Raw genomic sequence first — 22,533 nt, forward strand, 5'->3', positions numbered from 1 at the left:
CCTACATTTATCAGATAATCAGAATATGTTATACATAATAAGCACTAAATATCTCATAAGGAAACCATTCTAGTAGGCTAACATATTAGCAGACAGCAGCACCATTAATATTTAATTTCTTTTCTATATAAGCATTTAGATGCTCGTGACAATATCTAGTTTGTCCAATGGATATTTTCTCTAGTATAAATTCATGAAACATCTTTTACAGCACGGCTCAGCTCCTCTGCCGCTGATCATTCCGCTTCAGCTTCTAATCTAACTGTGCGCGCTCCCGCGCGAGCATTTGCTGAACAGCGACCCCTGGTCACAGTTTTCGGCACAACACCGGCTAGTACTCACGCGCGTCAATTATGCGCAGCCTTTACGCATTGCTGCTTCCGAGTAACCGTTCAGATAAATATTATATTATCTAATTTCTTTTTTTGAAAAACATTTTTCAAAATATAATAATACGTAAATGTGTTATTTATATGATAATACAAAGCAAACAGCTAAAGTCCTTACGTAACAAATTGTGCGGGTGGATGTGCGCGCTTTGGGGGCGGAGGGGCTTCTAGTGAATTCTTTATTTTCCACAAATAACACCAGTTACAGTCCAAAGAACTCTATACATTTAATTAACTTTATTACATTTTATAACGTCGTGTGATTTTCTTACATTTGACTATTTTTCTTTATCATAGCATTAAGTATTTTCCAATTGTGACATCACTTGCTTGTCCACTAGTGTTGCTACTGAAAATCACCAATAAAAATTTACTGGATTCATAATGTAATATATATATATATATATATATATATATATATATATATAAATATATATATATAATATATATATATATATATATATATATATATAATATATATATATATATATATATATATATATATATACACACACACACACACACACACACACACACACACACACACACAAAGGATGAGCTGTGTAGTAGCTGCGCAGAGCGGATGCTCGTGAACACACCGCGTGGAGCGGCGCGCGCGAGAGTGCGCAGTCACGAGCGTGTTTGTAAACACATAATCATTTAGCCTTATAAGCAGACAAACAGAGATGCTGCTTCAACACGACCCGACAACCACTCATAATCCGCACGAGGACTACCATCTTCAGTTTAACATAGCTGTTATTACTGAGCGATGCTTCAGCTGAACTGATAAAGGTGAATGAAAGCATGAAGGATTGTGTTTAGCCAGCATGCTAGTTCATCCTAAGTCAAGGAGCAACGGTTAGTCAGCTGTTTTGTAATACAGGTAAGTTATTGTCATTCTGATTCTGAATGACCACAGCAGAGACGGACAAATTGTAACCCCCTTCTTTTTTTGCTGTTGTGCAGCGTGACTCCATGATTTGTCAATTGTTTGCTGCCAAACAAACTCACTAAGAATTGCGCAAACACCGGTGGTCACTATATAACATAGTATCTGTAGATTCGGGCCAGACAGCAACGTCAGTCATGTCAGACAAATAAACACAACTGCATGTCATTTAAAATGATCTTATCATCATAACCAGGCTTTCTGATGCTGTACTAGAGTACACACATTGAATAACCGAGCTAATGCCAGTCGTTTGCTGTGAATTGATGGGTTTGCCAAAGTAATCTCAGGCTCTTGAAGTCCTTTGCATCAGTATTGAATTATTAGTTATGCATATGTCATTTGTTCTGGCAGCCACATCAGTTGGAGGTCAGCATTATTCAGCTAGAGGCAGAATGTGTATTTATCCTGAATCATTGTCATCAACAACTCTTCACTGAATCATTTTGTGGGTGATTTCAGCAAAACAATGTCAGGGTCAAGTTTACTTTTTTTTTTTTTTATCAGTTTCAAAAGGATTTCTGACACTTGTGTGTATGTATTTTATATACGGTCAATCTTTAATGTATTCTGTTCCAGCTTAATGCAAACTTAATGTTAAAGGGGAATCAGAGTTATTATCATTAACTTAAACTAAACTTTACTTTTTTTGTTAATTGAAAAGTAATAAAGTATATATATATATATATATATATATATATATATATATATATATATATATATATATATAAAACCTCATTTATTTTTTCATATTCTTTAGCTTAAGTACAAAAATAACTAAAACTAAATAAAAGTTAAGAAATACTTTATAGACAAAGTTAAAAAGCACTAATAAAAAATAATAAAATTATTCAAATTAAATGAAGAAAAAATTAAAATATAATCTAATTCAAAATATTTACAAAAACTATAATTGTGTATCAATGATACTAAAATAACACTGATGGGAAAAAGTGGCATTTAATGCCTTGAATGTCCTCATTTGTTTCAGTACACACTGAACCCAAGAGCCAGTCAAGATGCCATGGCCATTTTCTGAGTCTATTAAGAAGCGGGCCTGCAGGTACCTGCTGCATCGATATCTTGGTAATTTCCTCCAGGAGAAGCTCAGTTTGGACCAGCTTAGTCTGGACCTCTATCAAGGCACGGGCTCACTTGCTCAAGTGCCGCTGGACAAATGGGTAAGTTCTGTACAATTGTGCTGTCGAACCCTTTTTGATTCCAAAATCATACCATGCAACTGACTCAGCTGAACACTTAATTAAACAAAATTTTGATTAAAGATCTTTTATCTGATTCCTGCACTAATGGAATCTGACATTTTATTTCTGGATATAACTGAGGGTGATTTTCTTAATAGTATTTTCAACTTATCCCCAAGCAATCATCAAAAAAGATGTTCACAATTTTCCTTCGTTTACTTTAATATTTAATTTGTCTTCAGTCCCTGAATGAGATCCTGGAGTCTGTGGATGCTCCATTTGAGGTGAGTGAGGGCTTCATCCAGGCCATTTCTCTCACTGTGCCATGGGCCTCGCTGCTCCAGGACAACTGCGCACTGGAAGTGAGGGGCTTGGAGATGGTGTTCAGGCCAAGACCTCGAATGGGTAGGAAGCATTTTTGAAACTGAAATCTTTTTAAATGACCTCATAATTTTTTTTAAACAAGTTTTGATTGCAATGCTAAGCATTCAAAAATTCAGTTTATTCTCATTTGCAATATTTCCTTATATATTTGTATTTGATTGTTTATATTGTATACTGTTTAAGGATCTATTTTTCAGTCTAATGATAATATGATGATATGTTGAAGAAAGGGGAGATGTGATTATGACATTTAAATTAAAATGTGCAAAGTCAAATATAAAAAATAAAGATGTACAAATTTAATGTTGTTTATGCCTATCGTAATGTAAATCTTTTTTGCATCAGGCATGGAGCCCATGTGCTGGTCCAGCTTCATGACCAGCAGTATGCAGCTGGCCAAAGAGTGTCTAAGCCAAAGACTCACTGATGATCAGGGAGAGAGCTTGCAACCTCTGGAGGGTCTGGAAAAGTTTGCCGAGACTATTGAGACAGGTATACCTCTTCCTGTAGACCATGAAGTCATTTAATTGTAAGACTTGTTTATTTATTTATTGACTGATTGATTGCCTGTTTGTTTTATTGCTAAATCAGATTTTGTCTTTCAGTTATTTTCTGTCAATGACTGATCCTTTCCCTGTTCTCTCTGTTAGTGTTGAGGAGAGTCAAGGTCACTTTTGTGGATACTGTCCTGCGGATGGAACACGTTCCTGAAAATTCTAAAACTGGCATTGCTCTTGAACTCCGAATCAATAAGTACGTTCTGGAGTTCTGGAACACTACAACATGATATGTTTTCTTTTGAATCATCACCACACTGTCTGTATGTTTTTTGATATTTAGGATGGTTTACTGTGATGAGAGTGTGGAGGAGGGCTCCAGTGTCAATATCCATCAGCCCACTACCTTTGCACATAAAAACCTCACTCTGGAAGGTGCCTATGTGTTCTGGGATGAGTTTTCAGAATCAGCACGTGCCGGCCTCAAATCATCCCCCACTCAAACAGTAAGTATCTATTCTGCTGTAACCAAAAATCATCTTGCACAAGTTTAGTTGTGCAACCTCAGCCTAACTTGACACTATAGCAGTACAACAGCTTCAAGTGAAAAAACATTTTTTGTTGCTGTTCAGCAAAGCCTGCGAAGACATATGTTCTTTATACATTATTAAAGGAAACTGAACCCAAGCTTTCACCGAGTTGGAACCCAAAAATCATCTGTGAGCCTCACCCTCAGTTCCCAGAACCTGTGTCTTCCAGTACACCTTTTGAGCCAGTGCAGGTGGGCTGCCTTTGTGGTAAACTGGATCTGTCCGTGGTTCTGAAGCAAAATGAAGCCATGCCCGGAGCTAAGGTGGGTACATATACCACACAGTTACAAATATACAGTTATTTTAATTCTTTCTTTCTATAAAGGTATTGCACAGGTTAGCCTAGCTTCCTTTTTTGAAATGATAAGTTCTTGAATGAATGTGTTCCACTATGTTTGACAACCAGAATGTATTTAAATGCTTTTTGTTTTAATTTTTAACAATATTTCTATTGCTTTATGAATTAGAGCATAACAAACTTTTTGTGTATTTCTTTAAATTGAATTTCACTTTGTGTAATAATTTATTATCTAATGCTTTGACATTCATACATTTTTAGCTGTTTCTTAAAGGGGACCACTAACAAGATGGGCTTTTAATAAAACTTGGCTATCTGTGCAGTAGAAACTGAAAAAATTGTTGCTACACAACTAGAGGAACCAAAAAAAAAAGGGCTGTAGCCTTCCCTTTTTTAGCTTGATTTTGGCACGCACTCCTGTCGATCCGACAAAAGATGGAAACAAATGCGGAAGTTCAATCTGTAATTTAACAAAAGCCCAGGACTGTCAAAAGACCACAGTATAACCCAAAATTATGTGATTTGCTTAATCTGTCTGATTTTTATCTGACAAATAACCTGGGATATCTGGGTGCACAGAGGAACACATATAAAGAGTACACATTATTTGTTTACATATATTACCTGCATTGTAACAATGCAAAGCTGATTGAAAATCTGAATTTGTCTTTTAATTTTCCAATTAAACTGTATTTCTGAATGGATTAGTCACAACAAAAGGCATGATTTATTTTTTAATGATACATTTTAATGACTGGTCTTTTCACAGTTGGATATTGATGGGCAGTTTGATTCGCTAATCATGCTGCTTTCACCACAACAAGTTCACCTCCTACTGGACATGTTTGGGGTTTTCTCTAGCTCAGGTGACATTTTTTATCTATTCATATATAATTTTCCAATATGGTTTCCTCATTAAATAAAATTGGTGATAAATTGTTTCCAATGAATGTGACGACTGCTTCTGTTATATTGCTTGTATACAGCTGTACAGGAGTGGGCTGCTATAGGAAAGGATAGGAAGAGTCGGCCCATGCAGCAAGAGGATGAGTATCGCCTCCACATGGAGCTCAACCGCTGCCTGAAGAAAGACACCATTACAGGTGCCACTGACCAGGACCTGTTTGAAAGCCAGACCACGAGAACAGTGTCCAGTAGAGGTTGGTCTAGCACAGCAAATCTTTTAATTGTACATTCTGTTTTTGCATCTCTAAATACATATTTAATCTGTTTCTTTTTTGGACAGAGGATGTCTTTTTCTCCATGGCTGATATGGACATGTCACACAGTCTATCATCTTTGCCTCCTCTTGGGGATCCACCCACTGTGGATCTAGATTTGTCTGTAAATAGCAACTACTCCGCCTCCCTGGGGGAGTCGCCCTCTGGAAATGTAGCCGTAGGTCACCATTTCTCACTTTAACATTTAATTCCGTGTTTTAAAAGTAGTGTTCAATGATCGATTATGTCATAGTTCATTGGCTCATTATGATATTACAAGTGCAAAACATTTTTTGACACATTGCTTAGACGGTGTGGGACGAGTTCATGGATGTTCCTAGACAGAAGGAGAAGCAGACAAATGAGATGCCACATCTCTCCAGAGATTCTCAGCTTACTCATAAATTGCTCCGGCAGACATGTATGTCCCGTTATCAGCTTTATGATTTATGGTAATTGTTGACCAATAATAATAATGTTAATCAATAATAACTCTACCCTATGTGTGATCTCTAGCTCATCCATCTAAAGGCCATTGTGATGAGTCCAGGCCTGAGCTGGTTCTCAGGCTCACAGTGGGCAGTCTCTGCCTGTCTGTCCTCCATATTGACCCCCTCCCACCTCCAGACTCCTCCCGCAGCCATCTTGTACCAATGGCTTCAGAGTTTTTCCGTATTCTGTCTGTAAATCAGCTTCCTGCTGGAAGTTTCCTGCAATCACGAACTGTCTTTGATGAAGCCTGTCCACATGATCATCTCAGGTAAGCTTTCACTTAAAATTAAATACAGAATATTATAGAAATGGTGGTGTAATATTTTGTTACCAGCCTTCTTTTAAATATCAATAATTCCATTTTAAGTCTGGAGTGCATTCTGAGACATTTTCAGGACATTGGTCAGGGAAACATCGTTTAGTTGAGTGGCTGACATTGGATATCAGGGATGTCAGAGATGAGAGAGGTGGGACAGCAATAACTTTGCACCATTGACCGGGAAAACTGAATCTTTTAACTCTCATAGGAAATTTAAACTTGTGGTTTAACAGAATAACAATGAAATCAAAAGTTAAAGTCACATATCCTAAGGTGAGCATGTACAAAGAGAACAAAAAAAGGACCTAAGACAGAGCCTTGTGGTACTCTATACTTAACCTATGCGTATTTGAGTTTTTTTTGTATTTTAAGGTAATGTAAAATGCATTTTTCTTTATCTTCAGGTTCATTGGTCAGGGATTAAAGGTGACATACGAGCACTGTCAAGGTTCCAGTGTACGTACGTTAAACACAGATCTCTCTCTGAGCCAGATGGAGCTTTTGGAATGCCTTTACTCTACTGACAGCAACACTACACAGAGTGGAATCCAGTACACCGAGGTGTTTTTTTGTTTGTTTGTTTGTTTATTTATTTACAAACATTATAAATGCACAGAATAGTTCTCTCTTACATAATAATGATGATATTTGTTTCGTGTGTCAAACATTAGCTTCTTACATTCGATGTCTCAGCCAGTAGTGATTCTCCTCCTCCTATATGCCTACATTTACTCTACAAACTAACAGAACGCAGAGGCCCGCAGGTAACTTCCTGAAGTATTTCAATGTCTTGCATGGTGCTGATGAGAGTACTTTTTCATAATAAAATAATTTTTTTTAACCTTTATTTATACTTCAAATAATTCACAAATTTAGCTACTTGCAGACAGTAAACATGATCCAGCATTTTCTTTTTCATCAGGGCGGGCAGGTACGTCTGAGTACTATACCTCGTAGGGCAGAATTACAAGTGGAGCTGGGTAAAGTGCGCTCAGAGTGTGATGTCAGCATTGTGGACAGGCTCAACTCCTTACTTCAGCCTCAGAAACTGGTTACCACGGAGATGATGGCGTCTCACATGTATACCTCCTACAATAAACATGTCAGTCTGGTGAGAAACATTAGCGACTATCTCTCTGTACTTAATTTATTTTCATTTGTTTTTATGTCACTTTGCATCTTATTGTGGTTGTGTGTTTCCCTTACACACAAGGCTTTCGCAGAGGTCTTCCTGGATGATAGTCGTACCCCAGCACACTGCCATGTGTCTGTGTCAATAAATGCACCTCTACTGGTGCTAGTGGTGAGGTTTCCAATTCCAGACCTGCGCTCGGATCAAGAGAGGGGCCCCTGGTTTAAGAAGTCCCTGCAGAAAGAGCTGCTGCAGCTGGAGCTGGAAGATCTGGAGCTCAAGACAGAGTTCACTGGAGGAAACTCATCAGAACAGACTAAGATGGAGCTCACTTTCAAGGAGCTCAATGGTACTCATTTACAGACAGAATCCTGATCAAGGCATAAAAATAATCTTGCATCTTTGCATAATCAGTTTATTCTAAGAGACAAGGAAACTGGCTGATAGGTTTTAAATGAGTTTTGAATGTTCCTCTGCAGTCGTTCCCCATATACAGGATGCAGAGTAACTGTTATGCACTTTGTTTTACTACTTGTCTTCTAAAAAGAGTAAAGCATATTTAATGCAAATTAGATTTACATTTCCTGAATGTTCCTGATAATTTTTTTGTTTTTTTTTGTGGTCTGTGCAGAAGAATCAACACAAGCATGACTTTCTTTACAGTATAATGGCGCCAATGAATTATTCATGCCAAAAAGAAAAAGCTAATTCAGTGTGCAAAAAAAAAAGCAAGACAGGATAACAACAGCAATTCATGCTATATTTTTAAAAACATGAATAAGTGATGTTTGTACAAATATTACAGTTATGTTATTATATATTGCAGATACGAAATACAAAACCATTTTTTAAATTCAATTTCTAAGCAAAGCTTTTGGCTTTTATACACTTGTATTTTAACACACTGTTAATCATACAATGTCTTTTCTATTACACTAGGATCATTCCAAGAAGACAAAGATCATCCCGCAGCCAGGTTCTTACGAGTCGCTAACACCATGGAGGAGGACATGACATCTTCCGACTGTGGCAAATTCGACTGGCCCAGGTATGGTGTGCTCTCTGTATCCTGTTTTGTTCATGATCATTCTATGGATCTTTACTGATAAAATTCATCAAGATACAGAAACTAAAATGTTCTGCTCCCGTTCAGAGTGGTTCTGAAGGTGAACCCCATGGCTGTGCGCTCCATCTTAGAGCGTGTAACAGCTGAGGAAGAGGAGGAAGAAGCGGACGGTCACTCACAAGAGGAAGAGGAGGAAGAAGAAGGAGCTGCTCACTCCCTGAAGGATGTGTGTGATTTTGGCAAACCTGAGCCATCCCCCTTTTCCTCACGGCGTGTCATGTATGAGAATGAGGAGGTATAGAGATTTTCATTGTCTCCTAAATTGAGTGACCATTTTATTAATTATCGGTTGTGATTAATTATGGGTAATAACTTTACGCCTCATGAAATGGTCATCCCAGGAGACGTGGTGGAAATGACGGAATTCCAGGAGAAAACCATGAGCAACTCCCGCTATATCCTTGAGCTGTTTTTCCCCAATGTGCAGCTCGCTTTGCCCAATAAAGACTTTTATGAAAAACTACACAACAGGTAATTAATGCATGAAGAAAACGTCACAGCTTAGAAATCTACATGTGCATCATACACAATTCTATTGAATTTCTGTAGCAATGAGCTCTTTTCTTTCCAGGATTAATAATGACCTGCTGCTATGGGAACCCACTGCTCCATCTCCAGTAGAGACAGTGGAGAACATCCCATATGGGGTGGGTCTGTCTGTAGCCAGTCAACTCATTAACACGTACAGTAAAGACAGCTTCAGTCAGTTCAGATCTGCTGGCCCTGAGGGTAAAGAACATTTCCCCTTCTGCTCACTTGAATATTTCACATCAGTCTTGAATGAACATGCATGAACATACTATTTGATAATAATGCCAGGACTTTGTTTTGGAAAGATGTTTTCAGGTATTAATTTCATCTGACATGCTGTGTCTGTTGGTCATTTGTTCTGAATTTTTTCACATTATATGTGTGAAGAGGAAGAGAGTGGTTCTGAGGAAGAAATCCTGCAGTATTACACTCCTGCTGAACTGGGTTATAGGAACAGGAGGAAGAAGAGGAGTAAGATGCAGCCTAAGAACTCTCAGAGCCTATTTTCCATCGTACTGTCTGTTAACCACGGCCTGCTGGCTCTGCACACACAGCTAAAGGTATAACATCAGTATTGCAAAGATAGTGCTTCAATATTGAGTCATTATCTAGCCAAGTAGTATAAGCAACTTACATAGTCGTATGTAATGAATGCTAATATTTCCAACAGGATGATAATACTGTGTTACCAAAAAAACATGGTGAATTTTGGATGGAGGTAAAAAATGGGACGCTGTTTGGTGTGACGCAGCATGAAGGCTACAAAGACCAGCATTATGTCTGCTTCCACACGTCTCAGGCCTGCCTCTATCACCACGGTAAACAAAAACATGTCTTTGTTGTCTAACCTGTTATTTTTTTTCAATCATTTTATATGATGGTTTGTGCAGATACCTGGTTATATTATTGTTAATTGTTAATTGTGGTCATACATCTATATATTTTAGTGTATATCATTTTTTCAATATCATTAAAATAAAAATTTATTTTTGGTGTTTGTTTTATAACATCATGGTATATTTAATTCCTCAGGCACGGTGGATGGAGATGCCCCTGAGTGGAGTGTTAATCTGCCCTGCAGGACGCGTCCTCATTGGTTGGAGCCTGTGATGTATGCATCTGAATCTGCCCCAGAAAGGACATCTCCCTCTGAGGGGCTCAGTTTGGAACCCCATAGCATGCTGTCTGTCGCTGTTAAAATTTCTTTGCACAACACAGAGCGCAATGTCAAGGTAAAACAAATAATTGCCCTAGATAAATGCTGTTCAAAACAATATACCGTATAAAAACTTTGAGTTAGTAAGATTAAAAAATAAATAAAATGAATACTTTTATTTAGGATGACTTAGGCTACATTTACATGACAACGATGTAGTCAAAAATGGAAAAGATTTTCACTTGCGGTTTTAAAAAAATTTCACGTATAAACACATCCGTAAAAACGGCCAAAAACGCTGTATTACGTTTGCCAGGCCAGTAGTTGGCGCTGTCACCTTGCTAGTAATCCTGTAGGGAAATGACAATTATATGTTGTATATGATGCGTCTCCGCTGTTGGTTGTAATTTTGGTGAAGTAAATCCACACTGTGCTGAAGAAGCGTTAGCAAACTCTTGAGCAGCAACAACAGTACCATGTTCTCCATTGTTGTGTATGTTTGTTCTCTCTTGCCTTTAAAATCGACACGTACTGTGAATGTCTACATACCTAACATGTACTACGCATGTGCATGACATCACCATTTTCAAAGAGTCCCGTATTAGGTGTTTACACGGAAACAATGACGGTGGCATTTTCAAAAACGTACACTTTGAAACATTTTTTAAAAATATGCTTTCAGTCCTCAAAACGCTGTTGTCGTGTAAACGAACATGCAAAACGCATAAAAAGTTTCCCATTCTTCACTGAAAACGTTTTTGTGTAAATAGCCCCATAAAGCGGTAGTTCACTCAAAAATGAAAATTTGATGTTCATCTGCTTATCTCCAGGGCATCCAAGATGTAGGTGACTTTGTTTCTTCAGTAGAACACAAATAATGATTTTTTTTTAACTTCAGCCGTTGCAGTCTCTCAGTCGTACAGTGCTTGGTAAGGGTAACAGAATCTATGAGAGAAAAAAAAAACATGCACAGAAAAATCCAAATTAAACCCTGCGGCTCGTGACGATATATTGATGTGTAATGACACAAAATGATTGGTCTGTGCAAGAAACCTCTGATTTTACCTCTGATTCACGCAATTTCTGAACTGTTAGAACTCTTGTGAACGCGCTTCACAGCAGCCTGCATCATCTTCTTCTTCTTGCTTTATGGCGGATCTCAGACTTATAAGTGCATTACTGCCACCTATCTCTCAAATTGACCATTAACACTTTTAACAACTTTTTGTAGATAGTGTTAATGGTCCATTTGAGAGATAGGTGGCAGTAATGCACTTATAAGTCTGCGATCCGTTTTTTGTTTTGAACTGTGTATCATCAAAGAATCCTGAAAAAATATCAATAAGCACAGTTGTTTTCAAAATACTAATAATAACGTGTTTTCTGAGCAGCAAATCAGCCTATTAGAACGATTTCTAAAGGATCACGTGACACTGAAGACTAGAGTCATGGCTGCTGATAATATAGATTTGCCATTGTTGGAATGAATTACATTTTTAAATGTGTTAAAAATAGTAAACAGTTTTTATAAATTGGTGTAATGTTTCATAGTATTAATGTTTTACTATATTTTTGAAGAAACGTTTTCAAAAAATGTTAAAAATCTTACATTTCTGTTCTGTTTGTGTTATATAAACTTGTAACTGGATCTGTTGAACATCTTCCTGTACTTTCAGGAGTTTCTCATAGCCATTGGCATGAGGGGAGTTACACTGGAGCACAGAGTGGTGCCTTCAAGCCTGGGCTGGTATGACCAGGTAATAAAACATATAAAAACCTCATGCAAACCACATAAAAGAAAAGCGTCTTTTAAAATGTACTTTTAAAGTGGGCTTGTGGACATCTCAAAAAGGTGTAAAGATAAATGAGAGTTGTTGAATCAGTTAATAACAAAGCTGACTTGTAGTTCATTAATCTATGCTAAACATTGCGGTTTGTCTTTTCCCTGTAGATAGTCGACTTTTTAAATGTGTCAGATGAGCCGGTGCTTGGCTACTCACCCCCATCATCTGTGTCCACCCTCCACCTGCATCTGTGGAGCTGCTCGCTGGACTACAGGTGATACATTTAGCTATAATCTTCCCCGTTACATCAATCCAGTATTTAAAGAGATAAATAATGCCTCAAAAAATGGTTTGGAGACTTACAACGGAATTCAATGAAATTTCATTGCATTTCATTCAAGTGGCATCTGCAAAGAAATGAAGCTCAGAACTAACTTCACCAAAATGTGTCCAAATACTTTTGTCTAATTTTTGAACAACATATTTGTTTTTGTTTAGGACGTAACAAACTTGGCTGTAAAAGTTGTTCGTGATTTAAAACAAATACAACTTGGTTTAGTTAGTAGATGTTAGTTTCTTAGTATTTAATCCTCAGTCCTTATGCACTGAATGTATTCATTGTGCTTTTCTTTTGTAAGACCGTTTGGATCTAAGCAGTAGTTTTCTCTTTCTAGACCGTTGTATTTGCCTGTGAGATCTCTGCTGACCGTGGAGACCTTCAGCATCTCTAGCAGTGTGTCTTTAGATCATTCTTCCTCCAGTCTGAGGTAAAAGCTTAAATTTAATCAGTTCTAGACATTTTTTGTTTCTGTAATTGAACAGTTCCTAGTCGCTTTTCTTATACTTTTCATACTTGCTTCCCTTACAGAATCATTTTAGATGAAGCTGCATTGTTTCTGTCTGACAAGATCAATGCTGTGTCTGTTAATCTGGCACGAGGTGAGGAGTCTTTCACATCAGTGCAGTTTCAGAATCTGTTAACCAAGGATGCTGGTTTCATTTCTTATTCTTGTGCCTTCAGACTATGTCCAGGTGGTTGATATGGGGACTCTGGAATTGAGGATCACAGCAGTCAAACCAGGACCAGATGGCAAAATGGTATGAAAGTCCTCCGTTAAAACAAAAACGGTTGTCTAGTCTCTGACTTTCTGTTCTGTCTTTATCTTGTGCCATTTATATCTCTTTAGACGGAGCCAAGGTTTGAGCTGCGTTGCTCCAGTGATGTTATTCACATTCGCACCTGTTCAGACTCCTGTGCCGCTCTCATGAACCTTATTCAGTATGTAGCCAGCTATGGAGATCTACTGCCCCCTTCTGGACTGGAGGCTAAACGCAGAAGCACTAAACAAAGGGTGAAGGTCGGTTCAATTGAAAAAATTTTTTCTGTGAGTTTCTTAATAACGTCGATAATGAGCGATACAATTATGATTAATATTTAAAGTCAAACTATCAAAGTAATTATAATCAGACAAACTTGATGTTTTGCTACTTGTGTTGCTATTAGTACATTTGAGCTATTGTTTGTGGGTGTGTCATACTGAAGATGTTTAATGTTTGCCAGACTGAAGCAGCGAGTCGCCCACCAGCTCAGGCACCTTTGCTTCCTGAAGCAGAGCAGCAGATTCTTCAGGATCTGATGAGTGATGCTATGGAAGAGACCGACAGCCTGCAGAGTCATATGCCGCAACAGGATGGTCAGACTTTATTTATTTATTTATTTTCCAAAACTTTTCAGTCTAGCGCTTGTTTTAAAATCATACATTAAACATGCGTCATCCTATTTTTTATTTTTTTTTTTTTTTTGAATCTGTCTCACATTTAGTGTTGTTATTGTTAACTAAAACAAAACCTATTAAAAGCTGAAATAAAATAATAGATAAATAGATAAACTTAAACGATAAGTAGTTAAAACAATAAGTTGAAGTACTTGAATTAAACTGAAATAAAAATAAATTAAAGCTTAATAGAAATAAAAAAAACAATTTATATATTTAAATAAAGTATTTAAAAAAAAATGACAAAAGCACATAACAAAATTACAAAAACTAAAATGAAAATATAAAAACAAAAGCTAATTGAAAATATTAATAAATACTATTATAGTGTAAAAATAGTACTAAAATAACACTTCTCATCTTTGAATCTCCCTGTGTTTTGTATAGGTGTTAACGAAGACCATTCACATGATCATGAGCCGCCCCGATCTGATCTCTTCCTTTTCCCTGATGAGAGCGGAAACCTGGGGCAGGAACCAAATCCCACTTACCCAACCCTGCACTCCCCACTCATCTCTCCTCCTGCCCCCTCTTTGCTCCAAGACACTGATGACTTCTGCATCCTGGATACGCCGGGCTCCAGAATACCGGTGAGCTCTTCACTTCATAAATATGTCAAGCAGTGAAACTTTTACACAAATAAAAGCATCACAGATGCGCTGCTCTTGTTCTTTTGAAGCCTTACAATACCTTTTGTGTTAGGAACTGACTGAATTTCAAGATACTATTTATTATTTGGATGAACTGTTCCTTAAAATAAAAATCTTATTTAGTGTATGCAGCACTTGATGAAAGTGTTTTGTCTGTTAGGAAAAGGATGAGGAGCCTGTGGTAAAGAAGCTGATCTCTGAACCCATCCTTGTGAGGGAAGAACATTTCAGTGTGCCTCTGGAGGGCAGCAGCTCTAATAGGGGTCCGCTTCACTTCCCTGTGCCGGAAATCAGATACCTGATCAAAGAGATCTCTGTAGTGTGGCACCTCTATGGAGGAAAAGACTTCTGTGGTGGAGCATTGTCCTCATCACCAGCTCGCAGTCGAGGGTGCATATTTGGAGTTGGGCCACTCCTGATTCAAAATCATGCTTCTTATAAAAACTGCAGTGTGTATTAAGAGTGCATGTTTGTGTGTGTAGGTGCACTCCTCACAGCTCTCCATCACAGACTCCTGTAAAACAGGTGAGAAGAGGCTCCCGTGCTGGAGGAGGATGGGGCAGAAACCCTGATGTTCTGATGGAGATTCAGCTCAGTAAGGTCAGAGAAACATTTTAGCATTTTAATCATCAGCCCACATACACAGTATATTAACTTGGTTCAGTGTTATTTATACACTACTGTTAAAGTTTTCACTAATATTTCTAATCATTTTTTTTATATGTCCAGTTTTAGTTTTCTAGTTTAGTATATTTTTAGTTTAGCATTATTTTCTTTATGAGGTTCCTCATTTAAATGTATTTTTATTTCACTTTTAGCAGGGTTTCTGCAGGTTTTAATTCACCTTTCCATAAAAAAGGACTGCAGAAAGGTTTTAATGGTTTTAGGGGTTTGTTTGTTTCTTTGTTTGCTTGCTTTTTGATTTGAGTGATAACAACGCTGTCTCTTTTGTCAGAATATTCAGCAGTAAACTCAAATACTCTTCGATCCTTCATGTCTTATATTAGGTGCGGTTCCAGCATGAGGTGTATCCTCAGAAGGCTCCAGAGGCAGGCGTTTTGAAGGAGCAGCCGGTGTCCAGACAGGTGTTCTCAGTGCAGGATCTGGAGATACGAGACAGGCTGGCCTCTTCCATGATGAACAAGTTCCTCTATCTATACTCCAGTAAAGAGATGCCCAGGAAAGCTCACTCCAACATGGTATGATCAAATACACACAGACAGATAATGATGTACACAATCTACAGGTTGTGTGAATGGTTTCTAAAGTATCAAATGATGCAGTCTGAAATGGGTATTTGTTTTCTGTGTGTATCAGTTGACTGTCAGAGCACTGCACATGTGTCCAGAAGCTGGACAGGCGCCTCAGGAGTGCTGTCTACGTGTGTCACTAATGCCCCTCCGGCTAAACATTGATCAGGTACAGAACAAGACAGTTCAACAGCTCACCCTGAATCATGTTTTTAAAAGCATAGTTCAAACTGATGACTAGATGTCAGGAGCCCCTCATTTTCATCTTGTGTACAGGATGCATTGTTCTTCCTGAAGGACTTCTTCAGCAGTCTGGCAGCAGAAGTTGAGCTCTTTTCTCCACCAGAGCAGGAAGGTAACAGTCAATATGCAAAATACTCAGAGAACCTTAAAAAAAAACATAGTTTCAAACTCTGTGAGTGAGTGTGCTGCCTACCTAGACAACATTCAGGAGAAGCACTCTTGACACAAAGACTGTTCCAAAAGGAAATATGCTGCATTCTCCTCATGTCGTAATTAACAGAATTACTACTACTAATAGCTGTTCATGTCTGTGGACTTGAATTTATATGTTTCTGTGGCAACACTATTAATTCTGTAATCTTAGTAATCAATACACAAAACTAGAATACAATAAGTAACAAATATAGTTATGCAAATCCCTTATTAATAAACTTGTAGTTATTTAGTAGGATGTTAGATATTTATTCAGCTGTGTTACCTACATCAATTCTTGCATTTTTAAAAGATTAATAATACTCAATTATATTATATTTTATCATTTTCATTTTTAGTGTTTCTGCATGACCTTGAAGCAGTTAGGTGGTACAAGTTGGAGATCTCAAAAAAATAAAAAATAAATCATTTTTCAAGATTTCAAGAAAAGTCGACTGTCAGTATACTTAATTAAATACTGAAAGCTTAGATAAATATACCAACTGAATTAAAAATGTTATGTTTTACACAACACTAGATTATCATGTTGTTATCATAGAATATGCTTGCATACATTTCTATTGAAATCAGTGGTCGAGTTGGCCAAGTTGAGTTTCCTGTGCACTTCTGTTTGTTTGATGCTCCAATGCAGACAGTGGACAGCAAGGCTGCTCACTAGATCTTGAAACGGATATTATTTGCTGCAAGCAATTGTTTCATCTGCTTAACTATTTATTGATCTGTGTCGTAGCGTTCTATGTGTCAGTGAAGAAGCCTCCTGTCCCTGAGATTTCTTGCAATTTTTCCAAGTACAACGGTGCAGCGGGTCAAGACCCTGCGCCCATCATCTCAGTGCCAACACAAAGCCGGGCCAGTCCAAGCCTCGTCCACACCAGCAGCCAAGACAGCACTGCTGAGACAGACACTGCCTCCACGTCTTTCACCGACCAGCCCATATTCTTCAGGTGTGTGAGAGGAAGTGAGAGTATTCTTAACCATCCACAACAGAGGTGTCTAGTACTGCTCCTGGAGGGCCTTTTTCGTCTAGAGTTTAGCTCCAAAACACCTGCATGGAAGTTTTTAGTGATCCTGGTGATCTTGTGGGTTTAATTCTGGCTACACCTAAACTATCCTGGAAGGTGGGCCTCCAGAAGCAGGATCGGACACCCCTGATCTACAGCAATTTACATTTCAAATTCTTTAGGTGTAAGTTTATTAGTAACTGTAATCCAGAACTTATTTTACACTTGTCATTTTCCAGAGAGTTCAGATTCACTTCAGAGGTGCCAATTCGATTAGACTACCATGGAAAACACATGGCCATGGAGCAGGTGAGCTCTCCACAGAATCCAATGTCAAAAAAACTATTTATGTTTTTGGGAAACGTCATATTTAATTTAGAATTCCTTATTAAATTAATCTGATGTATTACTTATGTAAAATGTGTTTTTATGTATTTTTTTTTTGTGTGGTGTTTGTTTGTTTGTGTAACAAGCACAAGCAGTGTAAAGCTTTTTATATTAATGATTTGTATAATACTTCTTTTTTTAATTTTTTTTTTCTATTGTATTTTTTTTTTTTATGCTGTGCATTTTATTAATAAATTTTTTTTAATTTATTATTAAATAGCATTTTTTTCTTTATTTTTTTTTGTTTTATTTTATTTAAGTGTGTTGTTTTTTATAATAAATTTTTGTTTCTTATTCCTCAGGGCACATTTGCTGGTATTGTTATTGGACTCACACAACTGAATTGCTCAGAGCTTAAATTACGGCGCCTGTGTTACAGACAAGGGTAGGAATAACATTTAAAAAAAAAAAAAGTTTATTATGTTCACCTCACAAATTTGAGCCAGTTTATTCCAGATTATTTCTTTATTTTTCTAGATTACTGGGTGTTGACAAGCTCTTTTCATATGCCATTAATGAATGGCTGAATGACATAAAGAAGAACCAGTTGCCAGGGCTTTTGGGAGGCGTGGGGCCCATTCATTCTCTGGTGCAGCTAGGTTAGCACAACACGTTCTTACACACGTTGTTTCACCCACAACTAAATAAAAAGTAGCTCTTTTGTAAAGTGCTATTGACCAAATATTGATATTGATGTATCTGAGAGGTGACGACTTTATTTACATGATCAGTGTTAAGCTGTTTTTCTCCTGTTGCTGCTACAGTTCAGGGTTTTAGGGATCTGGTTTGGCTGCCCATTGAGCAGTACCGTAAGGATGGAAGAATAGTTCGTGGCTTTCAGCGAGGCACCGCCTCCTTCGGAACCTCCACCGCAATGGCTGCTCTGGAGCTCACCAATCGGATGGTGCGAACCATACAGGTGAAGTGATTGCTCTCTGTTCATAAAAATAAATGCAAAAGTGTCTCCTGAAGCAAGGCAAACAGCAACATCATACCAGTCACATTAAAATGAATTTGCTGTACTTATCCGTATATGAACAAATGATTTCTGATCTGTTCTGTGTGTTTTGTGTAGGCTGCTGCTGAAACGGCTTACGACATGGTGTCTCCAGTGCCAGATGAGAAAGAATGCAAAAAGATTAAACGGTACTCACATTACTGTCTGGCCCATCAGCCAGTGGACCTGAGAGAGGGGGTGGCAAAGGCATACAGCGTAGTAAAAGAGGTATGAGCACGTTGTACCCTACACATAATATATATTTGGGCCCTGTATGTTTAATCCAAGCAAGTTAACATGAAATCAAACCTGATTTACGTTCTTAAAGCATGTTCCCAATTGCAGAATCCATCAGCATTTTCAATAATACCACTCTGAAATGCTTTACATTATAGAAATGGGATGTGAATACCAGTTCAAGTTGGTAGTTCACCTGAAATTGAAAACTGTCATTTACTCACCCTCATGTTTTCGTTAACACATGAAGGTACTTTTAGTGAAACCTGAGAGATTTCTCTCCTTCCATTGAATGTTTTTCAAACACAACTTTCAAGCTACAGAGACATTGTAAAAGTAATCCATGCAACAGTTTGATTGCGTTACATGTTGCACAGATTTAATTTTGTGCTTTTATTCGCATATAAACATTAACAATCAATGCACATACACAGAGCACACCAAATGTGGTAAACAAAAGCTCAAACATGCTTGATTGATTTAATTCTGCCTACATGAAATCTGGTCATCATATAAAGCAATCATGAAAATTCTGAAAAGTTAAATTAAACTGCTTGATTCCAATGGATTGCTTTTATGATGACTTCATGAACTTCTTTACCAACTGTTGGAATGAACTTTCAATAGAGGGACAGAAATATCTCATTCATTTTTTCATTCAAAAAAAAAATCTAAATTTCTGTATTAAAGATTCTTATGGGTTTGAACAACATTAGAGAAAGGAAATGATGCCAGGATGTAATTTTTGGTTGAACTGTCCCTTTAAGAGTGACTGACATGTGATGTATACTGTTATAAATAGTTTCAATGCATTGTGTGTTTTTAGGGCATTACTGACACAGCCCTGACCATTTATGACACTGCGACACGTGAGCATGAGCAGAGGGGCATGACAGGTGCTGTGGGCGGAGTTCTGCGACAACTTCCTCCAGCTGTCGTTAAACCTCTTATCGTTGCCACAGAAGCAACATCCAATGTGCTGGGCGGCATGAGGAACCAGATTCACCCAGATGCACGTCAAGAAGAGTCCCAGAAATGGCGCTTGGGGGAAGAGTGAGCTATGTTCTTTGAAATTTACTCTGGTGGCCTGCATTACATCAAAATCGATATTCGTTCTGGACTGTCAGCTTACAATATGTGTGCTGGCTTTGTTTTATTAGTGTGTTAATGCTCGTCAAGACCATATGAGACCAGTTTTCTGTTTATGCTTTTGGTGTCTTGGTGTCAACTAAAGGCTGTGGTAGCAGAAGTCTAAACCCCAAATGAAGTATCAGAGGAAGACTGGAGCTTTTTTCTCAGCAGCACTTGTGCTTGACATTTACTGCAACTGGAGTCATTGAGACTCGTATCTCAAAAAGCCGCAAAACTGGAGACGCACAGCTACTGCTGGAGTAGATTTAATTAGATGTGTCTCTTCTCGCTCCAGTATTAAACATCCTTGTAGTGCCTTCATGACATAGTTTAATAATATCATATGAACATCTGTTCTGAGATGGTGTAGTGTCTTCTGGGGAACATGATTACTGCACAATAGGTTTTTCACATCATTCAGTTTTAAATATGTCCATTACAACTGAACTCTTGTAATTCAAAATGATGTGACTTGCTGGATGCAAGGGAGACTCTTTCTATGAAAAGTCGGGGAAAAAATTTCACCCCAAAATCACTAGGGGAAAAAATTCATTGTGCATAAAGAATGAAACCTATTTAAGGATTGTTACATTTTTTTTGTTGTTGTTGTTTTAATACCCCCTCACACACATTCTTAATACAGTCATTTAAGAAAAAAAAAACATTCTCATTATTATAATGTAAAAAAATAAAAAAAATCTTTAAATTAAATAACAACAAATATGGCCATGATGTGTACTTAAAGTGATAGTTCAACCCCCCCACACCCCAAAAAAAGAAAATTTTGTCAACATTAATTCACCTTCGTGTTGTTCCAAACCTGTATGAATTTCTTCTTTCTTATGTTGAACATAAAGACATAATTAAAAGAATGTTGGTAACCAAACAGTTGCTGGTAGCCATTGACTTTCATAGTATTTTTTTCCTGTACTATAGAAGTCAATGGCTACCAGCAACTGTTTGGTTACCAACATTCTTCTAGATATCTTCTTTTATGTTCAACAAACTCATACAGTTTTGTAACATGAGGGTGAGTAAATGATGATTTGAATTTTTTGGGGGTGAGCTGTCCCCCCCAAAAATATGCTTTATTAATTTAATATTAGATATATAGTATTTTTTCTACATACATAAATAAGTGTTTTTTTTTCAGTTGCCTTCTAAGAATTGCTTAATTTTATGAAACTGTCAGTGCAAAAAAAAAACAAAAACAAAAAAAAATTCTTTAAATAGGTTCCATTTATCTTTATTCTTTTTGAATTTAGGGTGACAGTAATTATTGAAAGTTTTTGAGAGATTCAAAAGCTAAACTTGTTAAATACTTTCAAAAGTACAAAAAGGAGTCATCTGGTAGCATCATTCTTTTTATTTCTACTTCAACAATCATCTCTTAGCTTACTACACTATTAGCTGTTTAAATGGGAGACAGTGACTCTTATTTGCACCGAATTGATTTCTATGGCTTAAGCAACACAATGTTGTGTAGTGTTTCTCTTTCCAGATAATGTGTTAGAAACTAGGCTTCAAACATGTGGAATGTTTTGCGGTTATTATTGCCTCTTGCACTTTGTTCTTTGTACTTGAGTGATCCCAGAAAATTACACCTTTATCTTTTTTGTTTTCAATTCTGTTAAGCTGTCTGACAGCATCTGCTTGAGTGACATTCCCTAAGCATCTGCATCTCAAAAGAAGTCTTACGAATGGTACATCTTTCTTTAGATAGACATGTTCTCTATATAGTTTTCCATGTTGTTAGCTGTCTAATAGACAAGCATTAATTGTTCTTCACAAATGTCTTAGTCTGACAGAAAATTGTGTTCTTTTTTGTCTTCATGACATCATTGCTGTTGTGTGAGTAAATGTTAGTTTGATATATTGGGGAATTGATGAATAACAGCTTATTTTAGCTTTACAGTCCAAACACTTCCTTTGCTCATTTAAATAATGCATTAATATTTATTGTACCTTTTCTTTGAGGTGGTAATAACATTGATTGTACATAGATGTACAGGTCATTTCCCCCGATTTATATGAAAGCATGTATTATCAAGAAAGGGAAATAAATTATTTAATGTCCACCAGTTGTTGTCTTTTTTGTGCTATCTGACATTACATGCCAGAATATTGGCCAACAGTTCACATCTGTAGCAATCTCTGAGAACTGACATGAATTTATTTCTGGAATTCATACACTGTATTGCCAGAAGTAGTGGGACACCCCTCCAATTCATTCAATTCAGGTGTTCCACTCACTTCCATGGCCGCAGGTGTATAAAATCAAGCACAGAGGCATGTAGACTGCTTCTACAAACATTTGTGATAGTCTCAGGAGCTCAGTTAATTCAAGTAAGGTACCGTGATAGGTGGCCACCTGTGCAATAAGTCCATTCGTGAAATTTCCTCACTAATAAATATTCCACGGTCAACCATTAGTGGCATTATAACAAAGTGGAAGATATTGGGAACAACAGCAACATAAAATCACAGAGCGGGGTCGGGGCATGCTGAGGCCCACAGTGCACAGAAGTCACCAACTTGGGAAAGTCGTGGCCTAATGGTTAGAGAGTTTGACTCCTA

General features: G+C 37.4%; 1 protein-coding gene across 2 annotated transcripts; it reads left to right on the forward strand.

The window, feature by feature from the left end:
* Positions 1–981: 981 nt before the first annotated feature.
* LOC109085418 (autophagy-related protein 2 homolog B-like) lies at positions 982–20,676 on the forward strand. Of its 2 annotated transcripts, none has more exons than XM_042774358.1 (43): positions 982–1,275; positions 2,333–2,522; positions 2,786–2,948; positions 3,267–3,419; positions 3,578–3,680; positions 3,768–3,930; positions 4,098–4,277; positions 5,082–5,178; positions 5,299–5,472; positions 5,559–5,710; positions 5,842–5,953; positions 6,049–6,292; positions 6,748–6,904; positions 7,015–7,107; positions 7,266–7,454; positions 7,551–7,824; positions 8,415–8,523; positions 8,629–8,836; positions 8,930–9,072; positions 9,173–9,330; positions 9,520–9,692; positions 9,803–9,950; positions 10,165–10,364; positions 11,965–12,045; positions 12,240–12,346; positions 12,747–12,839; positions 12,941–13,011; positions 13,094–13,170; positions 13,260–13,430; positions 13,634–13,766; positions 14,235–14,437; positions 14,658–14,887; positions 14,980–15,097; positions 15,505–15,696; positions 15,815–15,916; positions 16,024–16,102; positions 16,934–17,147; positions 17,444–17,513; positions 17,894–17,976; positions 18,069–18,190; positions 18,356–18,510; positions 18,667–18,816; positions 19,652–20,676. In XM_042774358.1, exons 2-43 carry the CDS (start codon positions 2,361–2,363, stop codon positions 19,880–19,882), a joined length of 6,237 nt encoding a protein of 2,078 aa, XP_042630292.1. In that variant the 5' UTR covers positions 982–1,275; positions 2,333–2,360; the 3' UTR covers positions 19,883–20,676. The 2 variants fall into 2 exon arrangements, with proteins under 2 accessions (XP_042630292.1, XP_042630293.1); XM_042774359.1 differs by having other exon boundaries at positions 982–1,184.
* Positions 20,677–22,533: the final 1,857 nt, after the last annotated feature.

This window comes from Cyprinus carpio, chromosome A17 (genome assembly GCF_018340385.1).
Source record: "Cyprinus carpio isolate SPL01 chromosome A17, ASM1834038v1, whole genome shotgun sequence".
Taxonomy (NCBI): Eukaryota; Metazoa; Chordata; class Actinopteri; order Cypriniformes; family Cyprinidae; genus Cyprinus; species Cyprinus carpio.

Coding starts and splice junctions, on each gene's coding strand:
- LOC109085418 (XM_042774358.1), top strand. CDS start 2,361: ATGCCATGGCCATTTTCTGAGTCTATTAAGAAGCGGGCCTGCAGGTAC. Junction 6,905..7,014: donor GTGGAATCCAGTACACCGAG/GTGTTTTTTTGT, acceptor GTCAAACATTAG/CTTCTTACATTCGATGTCTC. Junction 9,951..10,164: donor GGCCTGCCTCTATCACCACG/GTAAACAAAAAC, acceptor TTAATTCCTCAG/GCACGGTGGATGGAGATGCC.